The sequence below is a fragment of the Myxocyprinus asiaticus genome, chromosome 25 (genome assembly GCF_019703515.2).
Source record: "Myxocyprinus asiaticus isolate MX2 ecotype Aquarium Trade chromosome 25, UBuf_Myxa_2, whole genome shotgun sequence".
In the NCBI taxonomy this organism is placed as follows: domain Eukaryota; kingdom Metazoa; phylum Chordata; class Actinopteri; order Cypriniformes; family Catostomidae; genus Myxocyprinus; species Myxocyprinus asiaticus.
Genome location: NC_059368.1, coordinates 39847334 through 39869916, shown reverse-complemented (window position 1 = coordinate 39869916; position 22583 = coordinate 39847334). Strand labels below are relative to the sequence as shown.

Genomic DNA, 22583 nt, shown 5'->3' with positions numbered 1-22583 from the left:
CTGTGTATTTGCATTCAAAATCAGTTACTTATGATGTTCCATTTTGGTTAGGATGCTGCCAAAAACCCTGCCTACACCATGCGAGGCACCGCAACGGCTTGAGGCTGTCTACACTGGACACGTTGATGCAAACATTCTAAACCTTAAATTTGTCTTGTTGGCAGGAGTAGCGCCAGCGTGTGCCATGCAAAATGGAATGGGACATCCGTTTTCTGTCAGCGCAGACACTTCCAGTGTAGACATCTTCACTGATTAAAATGGGATCTATTTGATTTTGATCCAACGAGATGCACCGCTTACAACTGGTGTACACAGGGTGTAAGGGGTCATTTAAACAGGACATGTTCTTGTGTGAGGAAAAGAGATATTAATAGGCACAATAACTCCCATACACCCTAGCTAATTTACACAATACATTCTAGATGTTTTTCCCACCCAAGATTGATCAAATTGGTCTATTGTTTTAAAGCTGTCATTTAAAGCTGTGCTGCATGTCAAAGATTAATTATTTTTAATTTGACACAACAGCTTAAAAATGTGGTGCTTATGGTGCAAGATACAAAAAACAGTAAGACGCAGAGCAATAGCTAAAGTACTGCACTCGCCGTATGTGTACATAGACCCATAATGAAAATAGCAGAGACAGAATGCAATAATAGAAACCACTGATAGCTGTACAGATTACACCTCAGGATTTCGAGCTACTGTCATGTTAATACCTCCTCACCATCCCAGCAGTATTTTTTGAAATGTTGTACTGGAATTGTTATGGATAATGTGACAAAAGTCTGATACTGAGACCGAGAGAGACTGAGAAGGAAAACCGTAACACATCTGGTCAACACCATCAGCACATGTTGAAATTTAGTGGCGACGCTCACAGTCCAAATTAATGGCGAGTTTTATTCCCTGCTGTGGAAGGAAAAATATCAAATCTGCTGCCATATGACTACAATAAAGTGGTATGTGGAGCGTTTGATGCCTTCATGTGGGAGTCTTTAACTCTTTCCAGGGCTCGGAGTGGAGCGCACATGCAGAGCTGTCCTGCTCTATAACGTGTCCAACATGCACCAGGTTGACCCCTGCCGGCAGACAGCAGCAATCAGCCAGCGATGGGGTGGTCTTGTTTGGACGGATCCCAAAAATAAGCTTGGGGGCTCTAACCACAGGTATCCTGCAGCAGAAAGGCTGGCATGGCTTGGGTGTTGGGCATGGTTTCTGTTCAGTGCCAGGCGTATGGTTTTACATTTTGTAAATTGAGGTCAGAGGTTGGAGAGATTAAAATTGGTGCAGATGCTTGACTCTGCTTGTATTGTGGACAGAGATAACAAATAAATACCAGTATGAGATTTTCATGATTGTAGATCAGAGCTGATGTGTGTAATTTTTTCAGTTTTTAAATACATTCTCCTATCCTTGCTTAATTTGCAGAGATGATTGTAAGTAAGCCAATTGTAGGCTTATTTCCTTAAAAAGTGAAAACAATGGCTCTGTGGTGCTATCAGATCATTCCTCTGTTTGTTTGTGTAAGTTCCAAACAGCACGTCACAGCAACATTGACTAAACCAAAGGAGTGAGTTTGGGGTGTGACTCTCTGTTTGGATAACCAATGGCAGACAAGTTGAAATCATTCATCTTTATTTTTTTTACTCATACAGTTTTGAAACCTTGAGAGATTATTCAGATCTGCACTTGAATTGCAATACAATTTTTAATCCAATATTAATTCAACCTTTATAAAAAATTTCTGTGGGGGTACCATACAGTGATTGTGGTACTAATATATATATATATATATATATATATATATATATATATATATATATATATATATATATATATATATATATATATATATATATATGTCAAATAGGATCAATGCCAAAAAAAAACATGGTAATGCAATTATCTTTTTTGTTAGTGAAATGAAGTTCTGTTTAATAAAACGTCTGCTTTGAGATGTATTGTTGGGGAAGCTACTTTGAAACTGTATGTCTTAAACTATCAAGCTACTCATAAATTAAAGTAGTTAAACTACAGTCAAGCTTAAAAAACTACAGTCAACTTAAAGTAGTTAGCTACACTACAAACTACTAACAAAAAGTAGCTAACTACACTGAAGCTATTTAAAGAAATTATTTGTAAATATATAACAACTGGATGATATTTTTTAATTTTGCAATCAGAAGTCATTGCAGAATTCAATAAAATCAAATGATAGTTATTTATTTAATTAGGGTGACATTCCCTTGTAAAAATTAGCCATGGTTTTACTACAGAACCATATTTTAACCATGGTATTTGTAGTAAAACCATAGCAACCTCTAAATTAACCACGGTTACTGAAGTCATGGTTAATGCAATATTACTACAGTACAACCATGGTAAATGGTTAATTTGCATCAAAAACATGGTTTTCACCCAATAAAAAATAAAAAACAATTGTTACAACAGCTACTACTATATTAGCCTACTATAGTAAAACCATGGTTTCTGCCAAAAAAAAAAACAAATAAAAAAAAAAAAAAAAAGTGGCCCTACCACTTTTGCCTTAGCAAATTTTCCCATATAAGGGCAGAGCTGAACCTGGAAATCCTTGTATGGACCCTCTTCACGCTTCTGAGTTTTGGAACGCGGAAGTAAATAATTGCAGGATAAACTTCGAGTGGTGAATGGGAGTGCATGGGAGACCACGGCAAAAATAATTTTTGCTTACCCATTTGCTCCAACATCAAAAGAAAAACTCCACTATACGTATAACGTAAAACAGTACAATATTGTTTGAAACTATCTGCACATAACATAATTACTATTCATGAGTTTTGCCACTTCATGACATCACACCCCCAATTGCTTTTTCAAAAACAAAAACACTGCATTTGCAAAAAATTTTGCTTGAGACAGTAACTTGAAGAAAATATGATCCTTGAATGTGCAAGAGTTTTAATTACAGAATTCAAAAGTACTGTATGACTGCTGCCATGACATTAGTGAAAGTCTGAAAAGTCTGAACAAAGAAAGAAGGAGAAAAGACTGCTAAATTTAGTCATCAAATTCACTTTCTATTGTAGTTCATCCCCCCCCCCCCCCCCCCAAAAAAAAACAGCCACTGTAATCCCTAATCACAACCCTGAAGGGTGGACATCAAATGCTGCAATGTTGAAAACAGATGATCAGAGGTAATTAACGTAGTTTCATATGCAAATTTAATTAATGCAAAACTACAAAGTCATTATGCAAATGGAATCTTCTTGAGCCTCAATGCAAATATTCATCACTCAGAACAGGGATCACTCTTCCCATCTTTTGAAACTCTCACTCTCTCTCTCTCTCTCTCTCTCTCTCTCTCTCACACACACACACACACACTGTTCTCCAATAGGATCATGTACAAATAGTGTATTTATTTGAAACTTCTTCCATTTACACCAGACTGTGTCCATCAGAGCAGACAGCTGAGAGGCAGGAAGACATGATTTGGTGCAGAAGTGAGACAATGAGACTGTTAGACCGGTACCATATGAATATTCATGACACTGATTACTTTCCATGATTAAAGCTACTCTAATATTTAAATGAGCGTCGGCTAGGTGATTAGACAAGCATTGGAAAGGACAAGCACAAGATGCCGTATTCTTTCTACGGAATTCACTAGTGTATGATTAGCTAGAGAGTTGAGTGACTGATTAGGGGCTGTTTAAAAAAAAATGCTGGATAAAATGTTAAAATAGGATAACTGATACTGTTATGAGCCTGACATAAGTATTATATAAAAAAAACTTCCTAGTTACTTGCGTAACCTCCATTCCCTGATGGAGGGACGAGACGTTGTGTCGATGTAGTGACACTAGGGGTCACTCTTGGGAGCCCGAGACACCTCTGGTCTTTGATAAATGGCCAATGAAAATTGGACATACGGGTATAAAAGGAGCTGGTATGCAACCACTCATTCAGGTTTTGTGCTGAGGAGCTGAGACAAGGTCCCGGCCATTTCAGCGGGTAGTTCAGCGTTGTGGCAGGAGGGACACAACGTCTCATTCCCTCCATCAGGGAACGGAGTTTACGCAAGTAACCAGGACGTTACCTATCTGTCACTTACTCGATGTTGTGTCTATGTAGTGACACTAGGGGTCCCTATACGAAACGCCGCAACTGGCTGAACTGTGTTACGTGAACTGGTGGTGTGTGATGGGCAGACCACAGTTTGCCTCATAGCCAGCGCACCAGGCCGACACATAACCTCCCCCAACACTGTTATGAGTGTCGAATGGCCCTTTGGGGACAAGTCGACTACCCAAAAGATAGAGACGGGCTAGGCCAGTCATGGCCTCTTATCCACTTTTTTTCCCTCTGCCCAAGGAAGATGCAGTTTACCAACAGGGAAACGAATTAGCAGAAGATATACGTTGCATGGGGTTACCTACGGGGAACCATCACATGCGGAGCACCTACCCCAGTACAGGGCTTAGTTAGCATGTGTACTGAGCCGGCAGCGAATTTCTACGCAAACTCGTATGCCACAGGGCTCGGAGGAAATCAACCAGAGAACACAGTTTGTGAACACTACTGGGAGTCAACGGCGCACGTCTTCAGCTCAGGGGAAGTCAAAGGCGCTATGCGCAAGCGGTACTCCCGGCCAGCTGTCCCGGACTTACCTGCGTGCCACTACACGGGACGCAAAGGTGTTGGGTGTTGCCCAGCCCACTGCTCTGCAAATGTCTGTTAGAGAGGCACCGCTGGTCAAGGCCCAGGAGGCTGCTACACCCCTGGTAGAATGGGCTTGTAGCCCTACCGGGGGCGGCACGTCCTGGGTGTGATATGCCATAGTTATGGCATCAATGAGCCAGTGGACGATCCTCTGCTTGGAGACAGCGCTTCCTTTCCGCTGTCCACCAAAGCAGACAAAGAGCTGCTCAGAGACTCTAAAGCTCTGCGTGCGATCCAAATAGATGCGTAAAGCACGTACCGGACACAGCAACGCCAGGGCTGGGTCTGCATCCTCCTGGGGCAGCGCTTGCAGGTTCACCACCTGGTCCCTAAAAGGGGTGCCAGATGGTGCCCTGTCCCTGAGAAAGAAGGTCCTTCCTCAGGGAATTTTCTGAGGGGGGGCTATTGCGAGGAGCGTGAGGTCCGAGAACCACGTCTGGGTGGGACAGTAGGGTGCTACCAGGACGACCTGCTTCTTGTCCTCCCTGACCTTGCACAGGGTCAGTGCCTGTAGGCTCACTGGGGGAAACACATATTTGCGAAGTCCAGGGGGCCAGCTGTGTGCCACGTGTCTATACCGAGAGGTGCCTCGGTCAGGGCGTACTAGAGTGGGCAGTGGGAGAATTCTTGGGAGGCTAGCAGGTCTACCTGTGCCTGCCCGAATCGACTCCAAATCAGCTGGACCACCTGAGGGTGGAGTCTCCTCTCTCCCCTGAGGGTAACCTGCCATGACAGCGTGTCCGCTGCAGTGTTTAGGTCGCCCGAGATGTGAGTGGCTTGCAGCGACTTGAGGTGCTGCTGACTCCAGAGGAGGAGACGGCGGGCGAGTTGTGACATACAATGGGAGCGCAGACCGCCTTGACAGTTGACATATGCTACCGTTGCTGTGTTGTCTGTCCGAACTAACACATGCTTGCCCTGGATCAATGGCCGAAACCTCCGCAGGGCGAGCAGAATTTCCAGCAACTCAAGTCCGCTGGCTTATGGACGGGCCCGCGCCTGTGTGCCCATTGCATACAGCACCCCAGCCCATTTTGGAGGCATCTATCATAAACACAATGCGCCTGGAGACCTGCTCTAGGGGAACGCCTGCCCGTAGAAACATGAGGTCGGTCCAAGGGCTGAAGAGGCGGTGACAGATCGGCGTGATGGCCATGCGATGTGTCCCGCGGTGCCACACCCATCTCGGGACTCGAGTCTGAAGCCAGTGCTGAAGCGGTCTCATATGCATCAACCCGAGCGGAGTGGCCACCGCTGAGGATGCCATATTCCCTGGGAGCATCTGAAAGAGTTTCAGTGGAACCGTTGTTTTCTGTCTGAACGCCTTCAAACAGGTCAGCACCGACTGTGCGTGCTCGTTCGTGAAGCGCGCCGTCAATGAGACTGAGTCAAACTCCATACCAAGAAAAGAGATGCTCTGAACCGAGAGGAGCTTGCTCTTTTCCCAGTTGACCCGAAGCCCTAGTCAAGCTCCGGGCAAGGGGGACCAAGGGGACAATCTCATTGGACGTACCTGCAGGTGGGGCCTCGCGGCGGGGCGGAGCCCAAGATGCCACACCATGTTGTGGCCATGCTGAGTTCAGGGACATCGAAGCACTTACCTGGCTCCTTGTGACCACACCTGGAACAGCCTGGGACGGGTGGCATCTGCTTCCTGCGGTGGGCTCCACGCCGGGGCCGGGCCGAAGGGGCGGGCTGCAGCGGAGCCGGTGCAGTCACCGCAGGGGGATGCCCTTGGTGACGAGCAGGCAGGGTGCGGGATCTTGAGCCACGCCGGGGCAGGATGTGACGGATGGCCTCCGTCTGCTGCTTCACTGTCGAGAACTGCTGGGCATAGTCCTCGACGGTGTTGCCGAATAGGCCAACCTGGGAAATGGGGGCAGCAAGGAACCGTGCCTTGTCGGCCTCACCCATCTCAACCAGGTTGAGCCAAAGGTGGCACTCCTGGACCACCAAGGTGGACATCGCCTGCCTGAGAGACCACGCCGTGACCTTCGTTGCCCGGAGAGCGAGGTCGGTCGCCGAGCGCTGCTCCTGCATCAAATCTGGGGCGGAACTACCTTCGTGCAGTTCCTTTAGCGCCTTGGCTTGGTGGACTTGCAGGAGAACCATGGCGTGCAGGGCGGAGGCGGCTTGTCCAGCGGCACTGTAGGCTTTGGCCGTCGTGGACGATGTAAACCTACAGGCCTTGGATGGGAGCTTTGGGCGCCCGCACCAGGTGGTGGCACTCTGCAGGCATAGGTGCACCGTGAGCATCTTATCCACCGGGGGAATCGCTGGGGGAATCGCCGAACAGCCCCTGGCCGCCGCACCATTGAGGGTAGTGAGGGCGGGAGAGCTGAAAGATTGGGACCGGGCAGTAAAAGGTGCCTCCCACGACCTTGTCAGCTCCTCGTGCACTTCCGGGAAGAAAGGAACTGGAGCGGGGCATGGCTGCTTTGAGCGGCGCCGCGAGCCCAGGAGCCAATCATCAAGCTGCGAGGGTTCAGGGGAGAGTGGAGGGTTCCACTCTAGCCCGACGCTTGCGCCAGCCTGTGACTGGGCGACCGTACCCGAGCGGGGGAGCCCAGCTGATGCTTCCGCGCCCGACTGGACCAGCCCGCTCTCCGATGCTGCGCTCGAGAGCTCATCAGCTTTGCGGGCTCCGAACAAAAGGTCGAACTCGCCATGAGACGAGCCGGCGGACTCATCCGGAAGCCCGATCGGGGCAGACGAGCGTGCTGGGAAATGGGAGGTCCGTGGGGGGATACCCGGCGGAGGTGGTCCCATTGGGGTCCCCAAATCGCCTCCAGTGCTAGCCGCGCTGGCCTCATACCCGTTAGACTAATCACTTTCAGAAAAATACTGTTAGGCTACCACATACCGCAGCTCCCTATACGCATATTACGCAGTCTGCGTAGGGCACCAACTCCCTAGGGGGGCACCAGAAACTCCACTGGCTGCCCTATGTTATACATTATTCAAGGACCCTGTAGAATTCACATAACACAGTCATTTGCCTCGTGCTTTCTCATCGCGCCTTCGCACTGTGCACCACGTTACCAGGGTAATGCCATGGTACTGAATAGTTGATCAGTTTCATATTTCATGATACTCTCATGGTACTCCAAGATACTTTAAAAAATACCATGGTTTTACTATGACACGTCATAAACATGGGATTATCACAGACCATGTCTGAAAATAAATAAATAAACAAGTGTATTACCATGGTGCATTTTGTGAGAAATATAACAGAATAGGCTATTATTTGTGATAAAGGAAAAATGGAAAAAATTATGTACAGTGTATATACACAAGAAAAAGGTTAAATACTCAAAAAACAAAGAAATTAGTGAAGTATTTATAATAACTACTCATTAATATATATATATATATATATATATATCATATATATATATATATATATATATCAGTGCCCTTTTTATCCTTCCGCCCCTGTCCCTGCTAAGGTCTGTGCACATCACTGAATGAAAGTGAGTGGTTGCTCAGGCTGTCAAGCTCCAAAATGTCAAAAAAGCAGTTAAAGATAGTTTATACCACTTATGCTCTATATTCCAAATTTTCTGAAGCCATATGTTAGCTTTGTTTGAGTAACAGTCTGAAATTGAAGTTGTCATTCACTTAAAATCTTTAATTCAGCTGTAGCTCTCAAATCTAATTCACACTTCTGCATATTAAAAGTTGATGCACTGCAATAATTTCGATATACACCAGATGTAATAACGTCTTGATGTGCCCTATTTGAATGTATGCTGTATGAGCTGAGGGGAACATTTTCAGTAAAACATTAAAACTTGGAATTCCCATTGAGAAATCTGATACTTGGCAATGAATGCAAAACACATATATGAATTACAGTATATTGTTCATATATGATTTTCACTGATATAAAAACGTGTATATTTTTAAAGTTTCTAAATGCCACATCATTTCTAAATGCTTCATAATTTCATGTCTATACTCTACAAGAATGTCTAAAGGTTGTTTTCATATATACATAACATACTGTATATGATAATATGTATATTTACTCCTATATATATATATATATATATATATATATATATATATATATATATATATATATACACACACACACACACACACACACACACAGTTGATGTCAGAAGTTTACATACACCTTAGCCAAATGCATTTAAACTCAGTTTTTCACAATTCCTGACATTTAATCGTACAAAACATTCCATAGGTCTTAGGTCAGTTAGGATCATTACTTTATATTAAGAATGTGACTCCTTCCTGAGTGGTATGATGGCTGCGTGGTACCATGGTGTTTATACTTGCGTACTATTGTTTGTACAGATGAATGTGGTACCTTCAGGTATTTGGAAATTGCTCCTAAGGATGAACCAGACTTGTGGAGGTCCACATCTTCTGACTTCAACTGTGTGTGTGTGTGTGTGTGTGTGTGTGTGTGTGTGTGTGTATATATATATATATATATATATATATATATATATATATATATATATATATATATATCAGAAGTTTACATTCACTTAGGCTGAAGTCATTAAAAAAAAAAAAAAAAAATTAACCATTCCACAGATTTAATATTAGCAAACTATAGTTTTGTTAAGTCGTTTAGGACATCTACTTTGTGCATGACACAAGTCAATTTTTACAACAATTGTTTACAGACAGATTGTTTCACTTTTAATTGACTATATCACAATTCCAGTGGGTTAGAAGATGACATAGTTAACTGTGCCTTTAAGCAGCTTGGAAAATTCTAGAAAATGATGTCAAGCCTTTAGGCCATTAGCCAATTAGGCTAACTGGAGTCAATTGGAGGTGTACCTGTAAATGTATTTTAAGGCCTGCCTTCAAACTCAGTGCCTCTTTGCTTGACATCATGGGAAAATCATAAGAAATCAGCCAACACCTCAGAAAAAAAAATTGTGGACCTCCACAAGTCTGGTTTATCCTTGGGAGCAATTTCCAAATGCCGGAAGGTACGATGTTCATCTGTACAAACAATAGTACGCAAGTATAAAAACCACGGGACCACGCAGCCATCATACAGCTCAGGAAGGAGACACATTCTGTCTCCTAGAGATGCACATAGTTTGGTGCGAAAAGTGCAAATCAATCCCAGAACAACGGCAAAGGACCTTATGAAGATGCTGGAGAAAACAGGTAGACAAGTATAGGTACTTGTTTACCTGTTTTCTCCAGCATCTTCACAAGGTCCTTTCCTGTTGTTCTGGGATTGATTTGCACTTTTCGCACCAAACTACGTCCTATATCGACATAACCTGAAAGATGCTCTGCAAGGAAGAGGCCACTGCTCCAAAACCACCATAAAAAAGCCAGACTACAGTTTGTAAGTGCACATGGGGACAAAGATCTTATTTTCTGGAGAAATGTCCTCTTGTCTGATGAAACAAAAATGTAACTGTTTGACCATAATGACCATCGCTATGTTTGGAGGAAAAAGGGTGAGGCTTGCAAGCCGAAGAACATCATCCTAACCGTGAAGCATGGGATGGTACTTCACAAAATAGATGGCATCATGAGGAAGGAAAATGATGTGGATATATTGAAGCAAAATCTCAAGACATCAGCCAGGAAGTTAAAGCTCGGTCGCAAATGGGTCTTCCAAATGGACAATGCCCCAAGCATTGTAACAAAATGGCTTAAGGACAACAAAGTCAAGGTTTTGGAGTGGCCATCACAAAGCCCTGACCACAATCTGATAGAACATTTGTGGGCAGAACTGAAAAAGCATGTGCGAACAAGGAGGCCTACAAACCTGACTCAGTTACACCAGTTCTGTCTGGAGGAATGGGCCAAAATTCCAGCAACTTATTGTGAGAAGCTTGTGGAAGGCTACCCAAAATGTTTTTGTAAACTTCTGACTCACTGGGAATGTGATGAAATAAATAATTCTCTCTACTATTATTCTGACATTTCACAGTCTTAAAATAGTGTATCCTAACTGACCTAAGGCAGGGAATGTTTTCTACAATTAAATGTTAGGAATTGTGTAAAACTGAGTTTAAATGTATTTGGCTAAGGTGTATGTAAACTTCTGACTTCAACTGTATATATATACAGTATATATAACTTAAACAACAGCAATGCATTTATTTTTTTTGACTGTAATGAGAAAATCTCAGATGAATTCACAATTTTCATGTTTGTTTATTTATTTATTTATTTTATTTATTGAAAAAATTGTTTGTCTACACTCAAGTCATTTATATTTGTATAGCACTTTTCACAATACACATCATTTCAAATCAGCTTTATAGAAAAGCATGCCTTGCTGTCTGAAAGCTCCCTGAGAGCAAGCTAAAGTGACCGTAGCAAGAAAAAACTTTCAGTTATTTAGCTGTGAAAAAATAAAAACTCGAGAGGAAACTGACCTCTGGTTTTACAATATATGTACACAATCCAATATTATTTAGCGGCTTGAGCAAAAACCGATCGGCACACGTTATTTTTGTCCTCTTCTGCTGATTTCACGTTGTATGTATACTTTACTGTCATTATTACCGACTTATAACATGTGCACAAGTGTTGTGCTCATACCTGTTTACATTTTGACGTCAAAACCAGAAAATAATAAGTCTCATGTAATCGCGGGTTTCTTACGTTGTCAGATTTTTGAATAAGCTTGTTTTTGTTACTTATGAGCGTCTCTTTCAGTGTCATGCTCCATGTCGTCTGGGAGATATGCAACTTTGCCTCTGCTGTTTCTGCATCGCAAATCCACCGATTTGCGCGGTGATGTCAGCATAAATAAAATGACATGTTTGATGTACTGTAGCACCGGGAAATGATACCGTTGTTTGGCAAATTTGACAAGTTTTAATGCTACAATCTACTTGACGTTAGCCATCTATCTTAACGCCTATGTACTGCAGAACTGCTGCTAAGTCCTGTGAACACTCAGCTCTGCCTCTCACTCAGCTTGTTTTGTAGCGCTCACTGTTGCGCTGTTTTTTTTTTTTTTTTAAATTACACTATAATGTTATTGTTTATGTATCATACGATACATATGGTATTGTATAGTGAGCATCGTATCTTACGATACAATACGATTCAATATTTTTTTACACCCCTAATATATATATATATATATATATATATATATATATATATATATATATATACATATACACACACACTACCGGTCAAAAGTTTTGAAACACTTACTCATTCTTTATTATAATTGTTTTCACATTTTAGAATAATAGTAAAGTCATTAAAACTATTGAATAACATAAATGGAACTATGGGAATTATGTTGTGACTAAACAAAATCAAAACTGTGTTATATTTTAGCATATTCAAAGTAGTCACCCTTTGCCTAGAATTTTCAGAAATGTACTCTTGACATTTTCTCAACCAACTTCTTGAGGTATCACCCTGGGATGCTTTTTAAACAGTATTGAAGGAGTTCCCATCTATATGCTGGGCACTTATTGGCTGCTTTTCTTTATTATTTGGTCCAAGTCATTTTTTTTATTTTATTAAATTTTAGATTTATAATGAAATAAATTAATATGGAGGCACAATTATATTTTTGTCTACAAAACTAATTTCAAACATTTAAGCATACGCCTTCAGATCAAAAGATTTTTAAGATCATGGGAAACATTTCATTCAAGTGTTTCAAAACTTTTGACCGGTAGTGTATATACACAGTATATATCCCAAATACTAGTGGAATGAGAAATATTAACTACAATATATGTTCATGTATGGGTATAAATTAGATTTCTGTATCATTAGAGTTGTATGGGCTACTTTTATGATGCTTTTAGAACAATTTTGGAGCTTGGCAGCACCGGGTCACTATCTTCTTTCATTGGATGGACAAGAACAACATGAAGTTTCATTAAATAACGTCATTGAAAATCATGCCTTCAAATTGTTTGTCCATGTAAAATACATATTATGTATTAATTGAGTAAACAGTGCATTTTTTAGTAGGCAATGTTTAAAACTAAAGGATATTGATTGAAATGTTAAGATTAATTTATTCAGTATCTTCCTGTAGTCCATCCTGAATTGACTGTGGAAGTGCACTTAGATTTAGTGTCTTTTACTGTTTGGCAGGTAAAAGTTGGTATTAATTTATTGTCTATGTATTCCATTTTAAGAGAAGTAATGCAAGCAGTGGTCTGTGATTGGATTGCGAATGATAGCAGTTTATTCCCTGTGGAATCCATCCTAAGATCAAAACATCTCCTTTTGTGCTCTACAGAAGAAAGAATTCCATATGTTCACTGTAACGTGGAGAGTACTGTGGAACATACAGGGGAGTAAATGATGGAATTATTATTTTTGGTTGACTTTTTCTCTACCAAATGTATCTCAATAATACCCACATGCTATATTAAAATGCCTTTCAAACCAAAGCACCTTTCTTCCATCAGCTGAGTTCAAACACTGGATCTGAATGGGTTAACTCACAACCATCAGGCTTGGCTTTTGGCCCTCAGCATGTATGCCTCCAGCCACTAGGCAACAATAGCTTCATATTGTATTTAATTAGCCCCATTAAATATAATCTAATTTGGCTGAAACTTTTGACAGTTAAGTGGCAATCTAATGTGTTGTGAAAAGCTTTCATGCTCTGGAAATATTTAATTCAAGCCTCAAGCTCCCTCCTGTCCTGCATTTCTGTGGATAACCTTCATGACTTCTCCACTTATGTCTACGAAGCAAACCTTAAGCTAAAGTTGTTTGGTAAAATTTTGTTTGATTATATACAGTATGTATATATATATATATATATATATATATATATATATATATATATATATATATATACTGTATATATATATATATATATATATATATATATATATATATATATATATATATATATATATATATATACACACACTGTATATATACGTATATAAAAACTTCAAGATTAAAAGCTTTGGAAAGAAGCAATCAAACAGATAGATACAGTAACTGCTAATCATTTTGGTTTGGCAAAAGAGAAAAAAAAAGCCTTGGACAAGGCTAAAGTCTGGATCTTGCCGACAACAATGTGGCAGTTATGTCGCTATTTGTCATATTCTGACTAGCAAGTGAAGCATTTCCTTGTCCAGGCTCTCTGCTGAGTGGAGGGTGGGCTGCTGTGCGAGATAACATGTGGCCCCTCAAGGCTCTCATGCTAAACTGCATCTTTAACCCTCTGAATGAGGAATTTTCTTCATTAATCCCCACACTATGTCTCTTAGCACTTGAATTTTAATGAGTTTTCTTAGCCTTTTTTCTTAATGCGGTGATATGTCCCCCAAACACGTTGGGTGAGGATTTCTGGAGCTTTCTTCTCTTAGAGAATTGGTTTCAGCTGCTAGAGACCTCAGGGCTGTGATGTTTCACTTAGACATGAGAGAAAGAAAGAGAGAGAGAGGTGCTGTGTCTTGCTCTAATAAAATCAAGCGAGGGGGAGTTAATCCCTCTTGAAGGCCTGAGTCAAAAGAAGAAGACCCTTTGAGAGAAGCAATCCAGTAAGAACTGGTGAGCAATGCGTGTGTGTGTGTGTTTAATTGTGTGCTAATAGCATTTCAAAGAATGGTTCATGCAATGACAGTGCATAGTTACAAGGGTCTGTCAAGCTCCAAAAGAACCAAAAAACACCATAACACCATAACTACGTGAAATGTATCGCACAGGTCATATGGACTACTTCTACGGTACATAAAAGTAATCCACATGACTTGTGCGATAAATTCCACATCTCCTGAAGTCATGATGAGTAACAGACAGTTAGACAGTTAACAGTTTTGGGTATGTTCCTCAAAAAGAAATCCACTACAAATTAATAGTTACTTTTCTATAATTGTAGTCAAATTACTGAATGATTGCTTCATGGAAAATGTAATCCCATTACTAATTAATTTAAAGTTCCCTGTCTGTCACTCACTCGAAGTTGTGTCGATGTAGTGACAATAGGGGTTCAATCTTGAGAGCCCCAATCACCTTTGCTTAAAATAGAAAAGGCCAATGAGAAATGGCGAGTGGAATTTGCATTCAGATTTTTCTTCGGAGCTGAATGCATGCTTGTGTTCGTCCTCTCACCTTTTGCTTACGCTGCTGGATTTTACGGCGCATATCAGCGGACACCCTCGCATGGCCAAGTGTTGTATTTCCCCATGAGCATTCGCGGCTGGATAATGGGCTTCTAGGCTCGGAGCGCAACTCTCGGCCGCGCCCCGCCCTGGTGCCTTTCTTCCCAGAAGTGCATGAGGAGCTAACCAAGTCGTGGAAGGCACCTTTTTCTGCCCGTACACGCTTCGCGGGCTCGTCCACCCTGACTACCCTCGACGGCGGAACGGCTAAAGGATATGTCAAGCTCCCCCAGGTAAAGTGCGCTGTATTTATGCCTGAAGGGCACAGCCACCTGGCGCAGCCGACCAAGGCTCCCTTCCAAGGCCTGTGAGTTCTCTTCCTCATTAATGACGAAGGCTTACAAGGCCGTGGGTCAAACTGCTTCCACCCTGCACACCATGGCCATCCTGCAGGTCCACCAGGCCACAGTGCTGAAAGATCTGCACGAGGGTAGAACCAACCCAGGGCTGATGCAGGAACTGCGTACTTACGGGTGACGAAAGTCACGGCGCGCCCTGGGCTGGACAATGTCGGCACCTGACCGGGCATGGTAAGTCCAGTCGTCACCCTTGGTGCCACTGTCGCGGGGGCTGGAGGCCTGGTTAGCGCTCTCCAGCCCCTCGTGGTGGCTCATTAGGATGATTCGCCTCAGCTACGTGTTCCAGTTCGCCAGATGCCCGCCCAGGTTCAGTGGCATCCTCTCCACCACAGTGTGTGTGTGTGTGGGGGGGGGGTGCCTATGTCCACCGGGCGAAGGGAGCAATAGAGCCTGTCCCCATAGCCGAGTTGCACGAGGGCTTTTACAGCCCTTATTTTATTGTACTCAAGAGAGGGGGAGGGTTGCGCCCAATCTTTGATCTGTGTGCCTTGAACAAAGCCTTACAGAATGTTAATGCAGAAGTGCATCCTGGCATCAGTACAACATCAGGATTGGTTAGCGGCCATCGACCTGAAGGACGCGTACTTTCATGTATCAATACTTCCTCGACACAAACCCTTTCTTCAGTTTGCCTTCGAGGGACGAGCATACCAGTACAAGGTCCTCCCCTTTGGTCTGTCCCTGTCCCCTCACATCTTTACCAAGGTCGCAGAGGCTGCCCTGGCCCCGCTAAGGGAGAAGGGCTTACGCATTCTCAATAATCTCGACAACTGGCTAATCCTAGCTCACTTGCGAGACCTATTGTGTGCACACAGGGATCTCGTGCATCAGCACCTCGACTGACTCAGGCTGCAGGTCAACTGGGAGAAGAGCAAGCTTTCCCCTGTGCGGAGAATCTCTTTTCTTGGTATGGAGTTGGACTCTGTCCCTCTCAAGGCACGTCTTTCGACTGAACATGCTCAGTCAGTGCTGACCTGCCTGAAGACCTTCAGGCAGAAGGTGGCATTGCCAGTGAAATAATTTCAGAGGCTCCTGGGATACATGGCATCCTCGGCAGCGGTTCTCCCCCTTGGGTTGATGCATATGAGACCGCTTCAGCACTGGCTACAGACTTGAGTCCCAAGGTGGGCATGGCGCCACGGCACCGGTGTGTGACCATCATGCCGCAGTGCCATCAGACTTTCAGCCCTTGGTCGGACCTGCCATTTCTATGGGCAGGTGTTCCCCTAGAGCAGATCTCAAGGCGCGTCGTGGTCATAACAGATGCCTCAAACTCGGGCTGGGGTGCCTTGTGCAACAGGCAGGCATCAACTGCTTAGAGTTGCTGGCCCTGAGGAGGCTTCGGCCATTGATTCAGGGCAAGCATGTGTTGGTCCGGACTGACAACACAATGACCATAGCATACATAAACCGGCAAGGCAGTGTACGCTCATGTCACATGTCGCAACTTGCCCGCCGCCTCCTCCTTTGGAGTCAGCATATCTTGAAGTCTCTGCAAGCCACTCACCTTCTGGGCGTCATCAAACGTGCAGCAGACGTGCTACCCCCATGAAGTCCAGCTGGTTATGGAGAGGTTCGGGGAGGCGCAGGTAGACCTGTTTGCTTCCCAAGAGACCTCTCACTGCCTCCTTTGGTACTCCCTTTCCGAGGCCCCTCTCGATGTGGATGCCTTGGCACACAGCTGACCTCGGGGGATGCGCAAGTATGCGTCTCCTCCAGTGAGCCTCATTGCACAGAGTGCAAAGTCAGGGAGGACGAGCAGCAAGTCCTGTTTGTTGCGCCGTACTGGCCCAACCGGACTTGATCTGATGCTCTTGGCAGTAGCACCTCCCTGGTGCATTCCCCTGAGGCAGGACCTTCTCAGGGGCAGGGCATGCTCCAGCATCCGTGACCAGACCTCTGGAATCTCCACATCTGGCTCCTGGACGGGACACGGAAGACCTAGCAGGTCTTCCGCCAGTGGTGGTAAATACAATCACTCAGGCCAGAGCCCCCTCTACGAGGCGGCTGTATGCCTTGAAATGGCATATCTTCACGAACTGGTGTTCTTCCCGTGGGGAAGACCCACAGAGATGCGCTGTCGGGTCTGTGCTGTCTTTCCTTCAGGAAGGGCTGTGGAGACGGCTGTCTCCCTCTACCCTGAAAGTGTACATGGCTGCCATAGCAAATTATCATGACACACTGGATGGGAGACCCTCATGACATCGTGACCTGATCAACAGGTTCAAAAAGGGCGCGAGCTCAGCACTTTGTCTCTGAAGACGGGCCTCCTGGTGGCGCTCATTTTCATCAAGAGGATGGGGGACCCGCAGGTGCTCTCAGTTACCAGCGAATGCCTGGAGGTGGTGAACCTCCAAGCCCTCCCTTCAGAGGAGGAAGACCCGGACTTGTTGTTGCTGTGTCCAGTTCACGCCCTGCACATCTATCTGGGCCACACGCAGAGCTTTAGATGCTCGGAGCAGCTCTTTGTCTGTACTGGAGGACAGCAGAAGGGGAAAGCTGTCTCCAAGCAGAGGCTAGCCCATTGGATTGTGGATGCCATTTCTCTCGCATACAAATCTCAGGACTTGCCACACCCCTTGGGAGTCCGGGCACACTGCACTAGTGGTGTTGCGTCCTCCTGGGCACTGGCAAGGGGGGCCTCTCTAGCGGACTGTAACAGGGTAAATGGAAAGGAGGAGGCGAGAACCGGCTTAACGATATAAATAATGATTTAATGAATAAACTCAACCAAAAGCACAAACACACACAGGTGTCGGACATCTGTCCGTAACTCTCTCTCTGCCGCACTGCCGTCTCCAGTCGGCCCTTATCCCTCTCGGGCTAATCAGCCCAACTAGGGGCCAGGTGTGCGGAATCACTACCCGGCCCCGCCCTCCGCCCTGCCACACAGACATATGCAGAGCTGCGGGTTGGGCTACACCCAATACCTTTGCGAGGTTTACAACCCAAGCATAGACCCGGTTTCGACCCGAGTGTTACACGGTAATAGCGGGTAGACTGGGTGGCCGGTTGGGTGTATCGCTTGCATTGCGCCTTTCCCCTTTTTCAAAAGGTGATAATGTGCGCATTTTTGTCCACAACAGTTCCCCGTATCCGGTGAACCCCCGGACGCCTCTTTAATTCTTAAGCACTGTTCGGTGATGAACTCAGCGGAGGAGTAACGGCACTAGGCCCAGTACTCGTGGTATGCCCTTTTGAGGTGAGCCTGTGTGCTCGGACTCAGTGCTCCATGTGTGGTGATTCCCCTTTGGTAATCCCGTATGATGAGTTTCCACTGTTCAGGTTTCCCTTTAGGTGAACCCTGTGTTTCCCCTCCCCAGAGCTTTCTCTGCCTTGGCCACTGTTGCTGTGTACCCTCTCTGTAGATAGGGTCCTCCGGTCGTATCATTCCATATTTGAACTTGCCCGTTGGTAAGTCCATGTGAGATATTCTCCACATGTTAACCTCCCTACCGGTTGTGGTCTTCCCAGCATTATTCTAGAAAGTGCTCGGCAGGAAATCGTTTAACAGCAATCAGGTAAGGCTCCGCCGGTAGCCTCCTTGGGTAAGTGCCTCCTCCCCCTTAACAGGACTAGGGAGATGCCTTACCTAAGTCACTGGAAGGTCATGACGTGGTTGAGCGCTCACTGCGAGGCACGCAGCAGCTTGCCTGTGTCCACTCTTCCATACCTAGTGACAGGGTTCAGCGCCTGCGGCGTTTCCTATAGGAACCCCTAGTGTCACTACATCAACATAACGTCGAGTGAGTGACAGACAGCGAACATCTTGGTTACTGATGAAACCTCTGTTCCCTGATGGAGGGAACGAGACGTTGTGTCCCTCCTGCCGAACCGGCCGCTGACACGGTCAGGACTCTCTGTCGGCTCCTCAGTATAAATCTGAACGAGTGGTGCTCGCCATCTCCTTTTATACCCATATGTCCGAGGCGGAGAGTGGCATGCAAATTCCACTCGCCAATTCTCATTGGCCTTTTCTCTTTTAAGCAAAGGTGAATGGAGCTCTCAAGATCGAACCCCTAGTGTCACTACATCGACACAACATCTCGTTCCCTCCATTAGGGAACAGAGGTTACATCAGTAACCAAGACGTTACTTCCTAAAAACAATCTTCGCAGAAACTTTATTGTTTGTCCACTCAACTAAATAAAAATAACTGCAAAGGGTAACATTTTCACTGACATTTCACTTATATTTCGGTCTGTTCCTCCCACAAAGCTATTATATGGATTCAAGAGATTTAAAATACAGCGCATGAGTTATTTTTTATTTTATTGAGCTTTTATGTTTCTTTGTTTGTTTCTTTGTTTTAGCTTAATAGGCCACTATGAACTAGAGGAATAGAGCTATGTAAAGATATTTTAATGTATCTCCTTTTGTGTTCTACGGATGAAAGAATTTCTTACGGGTATGAACAACATTAGGGTAAGTAAATAATGGCAGAATTAAAATTTTGTGTGAACTATTCCTTTGTAACTCTTAAAAATAAAGATTCAAATTAGAATCAAACTGGTTTTACAGCCTGAAGCTATCAGATAAACTCTAGTTCTTTAGAAAATATCTGACTACTGTTGCTTTAAATTAATATTCCAGGTTATATGCAAATTAAGCTCAATCAACAGCATTTGTTGCATAATATTGACTAAGGCTGCAACTAATGATTATTTTTATAATCGACTAATCTAACAATTATTAGAACGATTATTCGACTATTCGGTGATTACAGCAGCGATTAATCATTAGATCTTAACTGACTATTCAGCTTGTGCCCCGACTTAAAAGGTTGTATTAAACGTGCTTACTAACAATACAGAGGAGAAAATCATATTTTAAAAATACCTCTAAATGACATTCACTGAATTAAAGGGGGAAAAAAAAACTTTTTATTAAGTTTAATTCAGTAAAGAAATTCACTGCAAAAAATCCTTTTGTTATCAAGTGTTTTTGTCTTGTTTTCCATTTACAATTGTCTAAAAATCCTTAAAACAAGACACATTTACTTGAGAAGCAACATATAAGATATTTAGATTTGCTTTAATAGAATGTATCTTAAATATAAGTGTATTTTGTATATAAGTGTATTTTTTCACTTGGTTATTCTTCTGCAAGTGCAGTGAAGACACAATATACTTATATTCAAGATCTATTCTCTAAAAGCAAGTATAAATATCTTATATACTGCTTCTCAGGTGAATGCATCTTTTTTTAAAGGAGTTTTAGATTATTTAAAATACTTGTATTTTGAATATTATATACAACATTCTCAGATAAAAAAAATTTCTTCTGCAGTATAGCTGCTAAAGAAAATGTACATTGTTTTAAATGAGTCTTGGATAATATTTTTGGAAAACAATCCAAAACAAAAACAAATCAAAAACGTATTTTGTTGCAGTGTATAATGGGGCGAAGACTACCCTCTCTCACCTTTCTGTTCACTTCAATCCATCTTTAACTCACAAAAAACAAACTCTCTCTTATTAATAAAGCTGTGTATTGCCAATTTTCTTCACGATAAGAAATGCACAGTGACACATATATTATGAATCAATAAGTCGGGAGCCATCACATTATAATCTAGCTGCATTAAGCATGCACACTCGTGGGATGAGCGTCCCCGTGACAGAGTGTGCATCAGCCGGGTGCAGTTTCAATCTCTCCCCCTTAGATCGGGACACTCGCACAACTCATAGAGGAGGCGCTGACCGCACAGAGAAATTACCAATTTGGAGTTTGTAGTTATTTACATGGCCTGCTTCCTTATTATTTGAACTTTAATAAAGCTGTAATGCATTAAATATTACTGCATTAAAGATGTAACGCTGGGGTGTTTCATTTAAAGACACTGGACATGCCAGTTTTACTTCAGCGAAGAGGCAGCTCCAGCTCCACTTATTCCACAACGAGAGTGCTTTTGTATTTACGTATTTTGTATTTTTGCATTATAATTCCATCATACTTTGCAATATACATCACCTGAAGCTGTTTGGAAAGTTTAGAGTGCATCTGGATTGTGAGCTGTTTTTTCTTCCTCTCCTCAGTCAGGCGCGAACTGCAGTGCTACTCTCAAACGTCATCATTAGAGTTTCATATGATCTCATGTTACGTTAAATGAGATCAAACGACTATTCAACAATGAAAATCTTTATCGACCATGTTTTATTGTCGACGTTGTCGATAATGTCGACTAATCGTTTCAGACCTAATATTGATTACCAAAAAAAAAACAAAAAAAAACTTTTTTTCAACTTGACCCATCCCTTAAAATAAGAAAGTAGAAGAAGAAAAAAAGAAGCTATATTCAAGGTTACAGTAAGGCACTTACAATATAAGTGAATGGGGCCACTTTTTAGAGGGTTTAAAGGCAGAAATTTGAAGCTGATAATTTTATAAAAGCACATACATGAATTCTTCAGTTAAAACAAGAGTATTATTTAAACTGTAATGTCGTTTAAATCATTGTTTTTAAGGTCTTTTTAGGGTTTTATGGTTTACAGCATTACGTCTTCATCTAAATGAAGTTGTACATTTGGATATAATTTTACACAGAAAAGGTTAGTAAGCAATTTTATGACCCTGAAATCATGTTAACAAACATATTGTTTACATCTTGTGGCTATACTTTTGAGTGAGTGAGTGAGAGTGAGTTTTTTTAACGTTTACCAATTGGTCCCATGCACTTCTATTGTAAGTGCCTCACTTTTATAAAAGAAAAGGAGGGACAAATCTAAATACATTTTTGTGTTAATCAGCATTATGCCATAAATGCTGTCGATTGAGCTTAACTTCCTTGAAGGAACACAGAAACTAAAACAGACCTATAATGTAACTTCAAGAACTTTTTTAATCTGTAAAGAACCACATAGCTAACTCAAGAACCCAATAGAGCCAAAAATGCTTCTTTATAAGAGGACATAATGTGCTGAAAAGAACCATTGAAGGACCTTTATTTTTAGGAGTATAGACATGTCAAGATCACGATAAGAATGTGTGTGTGTGTCAGCCCTCAAAACACTCACCTGTAGGGACACCCTCCTGCTTGGGGCAGATTCCTCTTGCGGGCGTCAGTCGTTTCTTTTCTTCCTCTCCTGGCGTGACCTGGATCCCAACCTCCACCGGTCCAGACCTCCGGCAGACTTCTGTCCGTGGGGGTCTGGGGGACGGGGAATCGCTGCAGTCTGACGGTTTGTCAAAACACACGCCGGGTCCGGGGCACAGTCTCCTCTTGTGCTCGATAAACACTAGGATATCTCCCAGGGGGAAGTTGGTTTGACACTGACCACAGGTCAGCAGGTCACTCTCTCCGGCTCCGCCCAGTGGGCTGGCTAAAGACACCTCTGATGGGCACTGCCCCTCCCCCACGTCATGATCGACCGCAGCTGAGGCATGGAGA

The 22583-nt window shown here is 43.3% G+C and overlaps 1 protein-coding gene across 1 annotated transcript in view; it reads right to left on the bottom strand.

The window, feature by feature from the left end:
* bcl11bb (BCL11 transcription factor B b) overlaps nt 1-22583 on the bottom strand; it is a 60302-nt gene that overhangs the window by 20936 nt on the left and 16783 nt on the right. The window contains exon 2 of the mRNA XM_051654742.1: nt 22210-22569. Within this exon, the coding sequence (XP_051510702.1) occupies nt 22210-22569 (360 nt within the window). The remainder of the gene's footprint in view (nt 1-22209; nt 22570-22583) is intronic.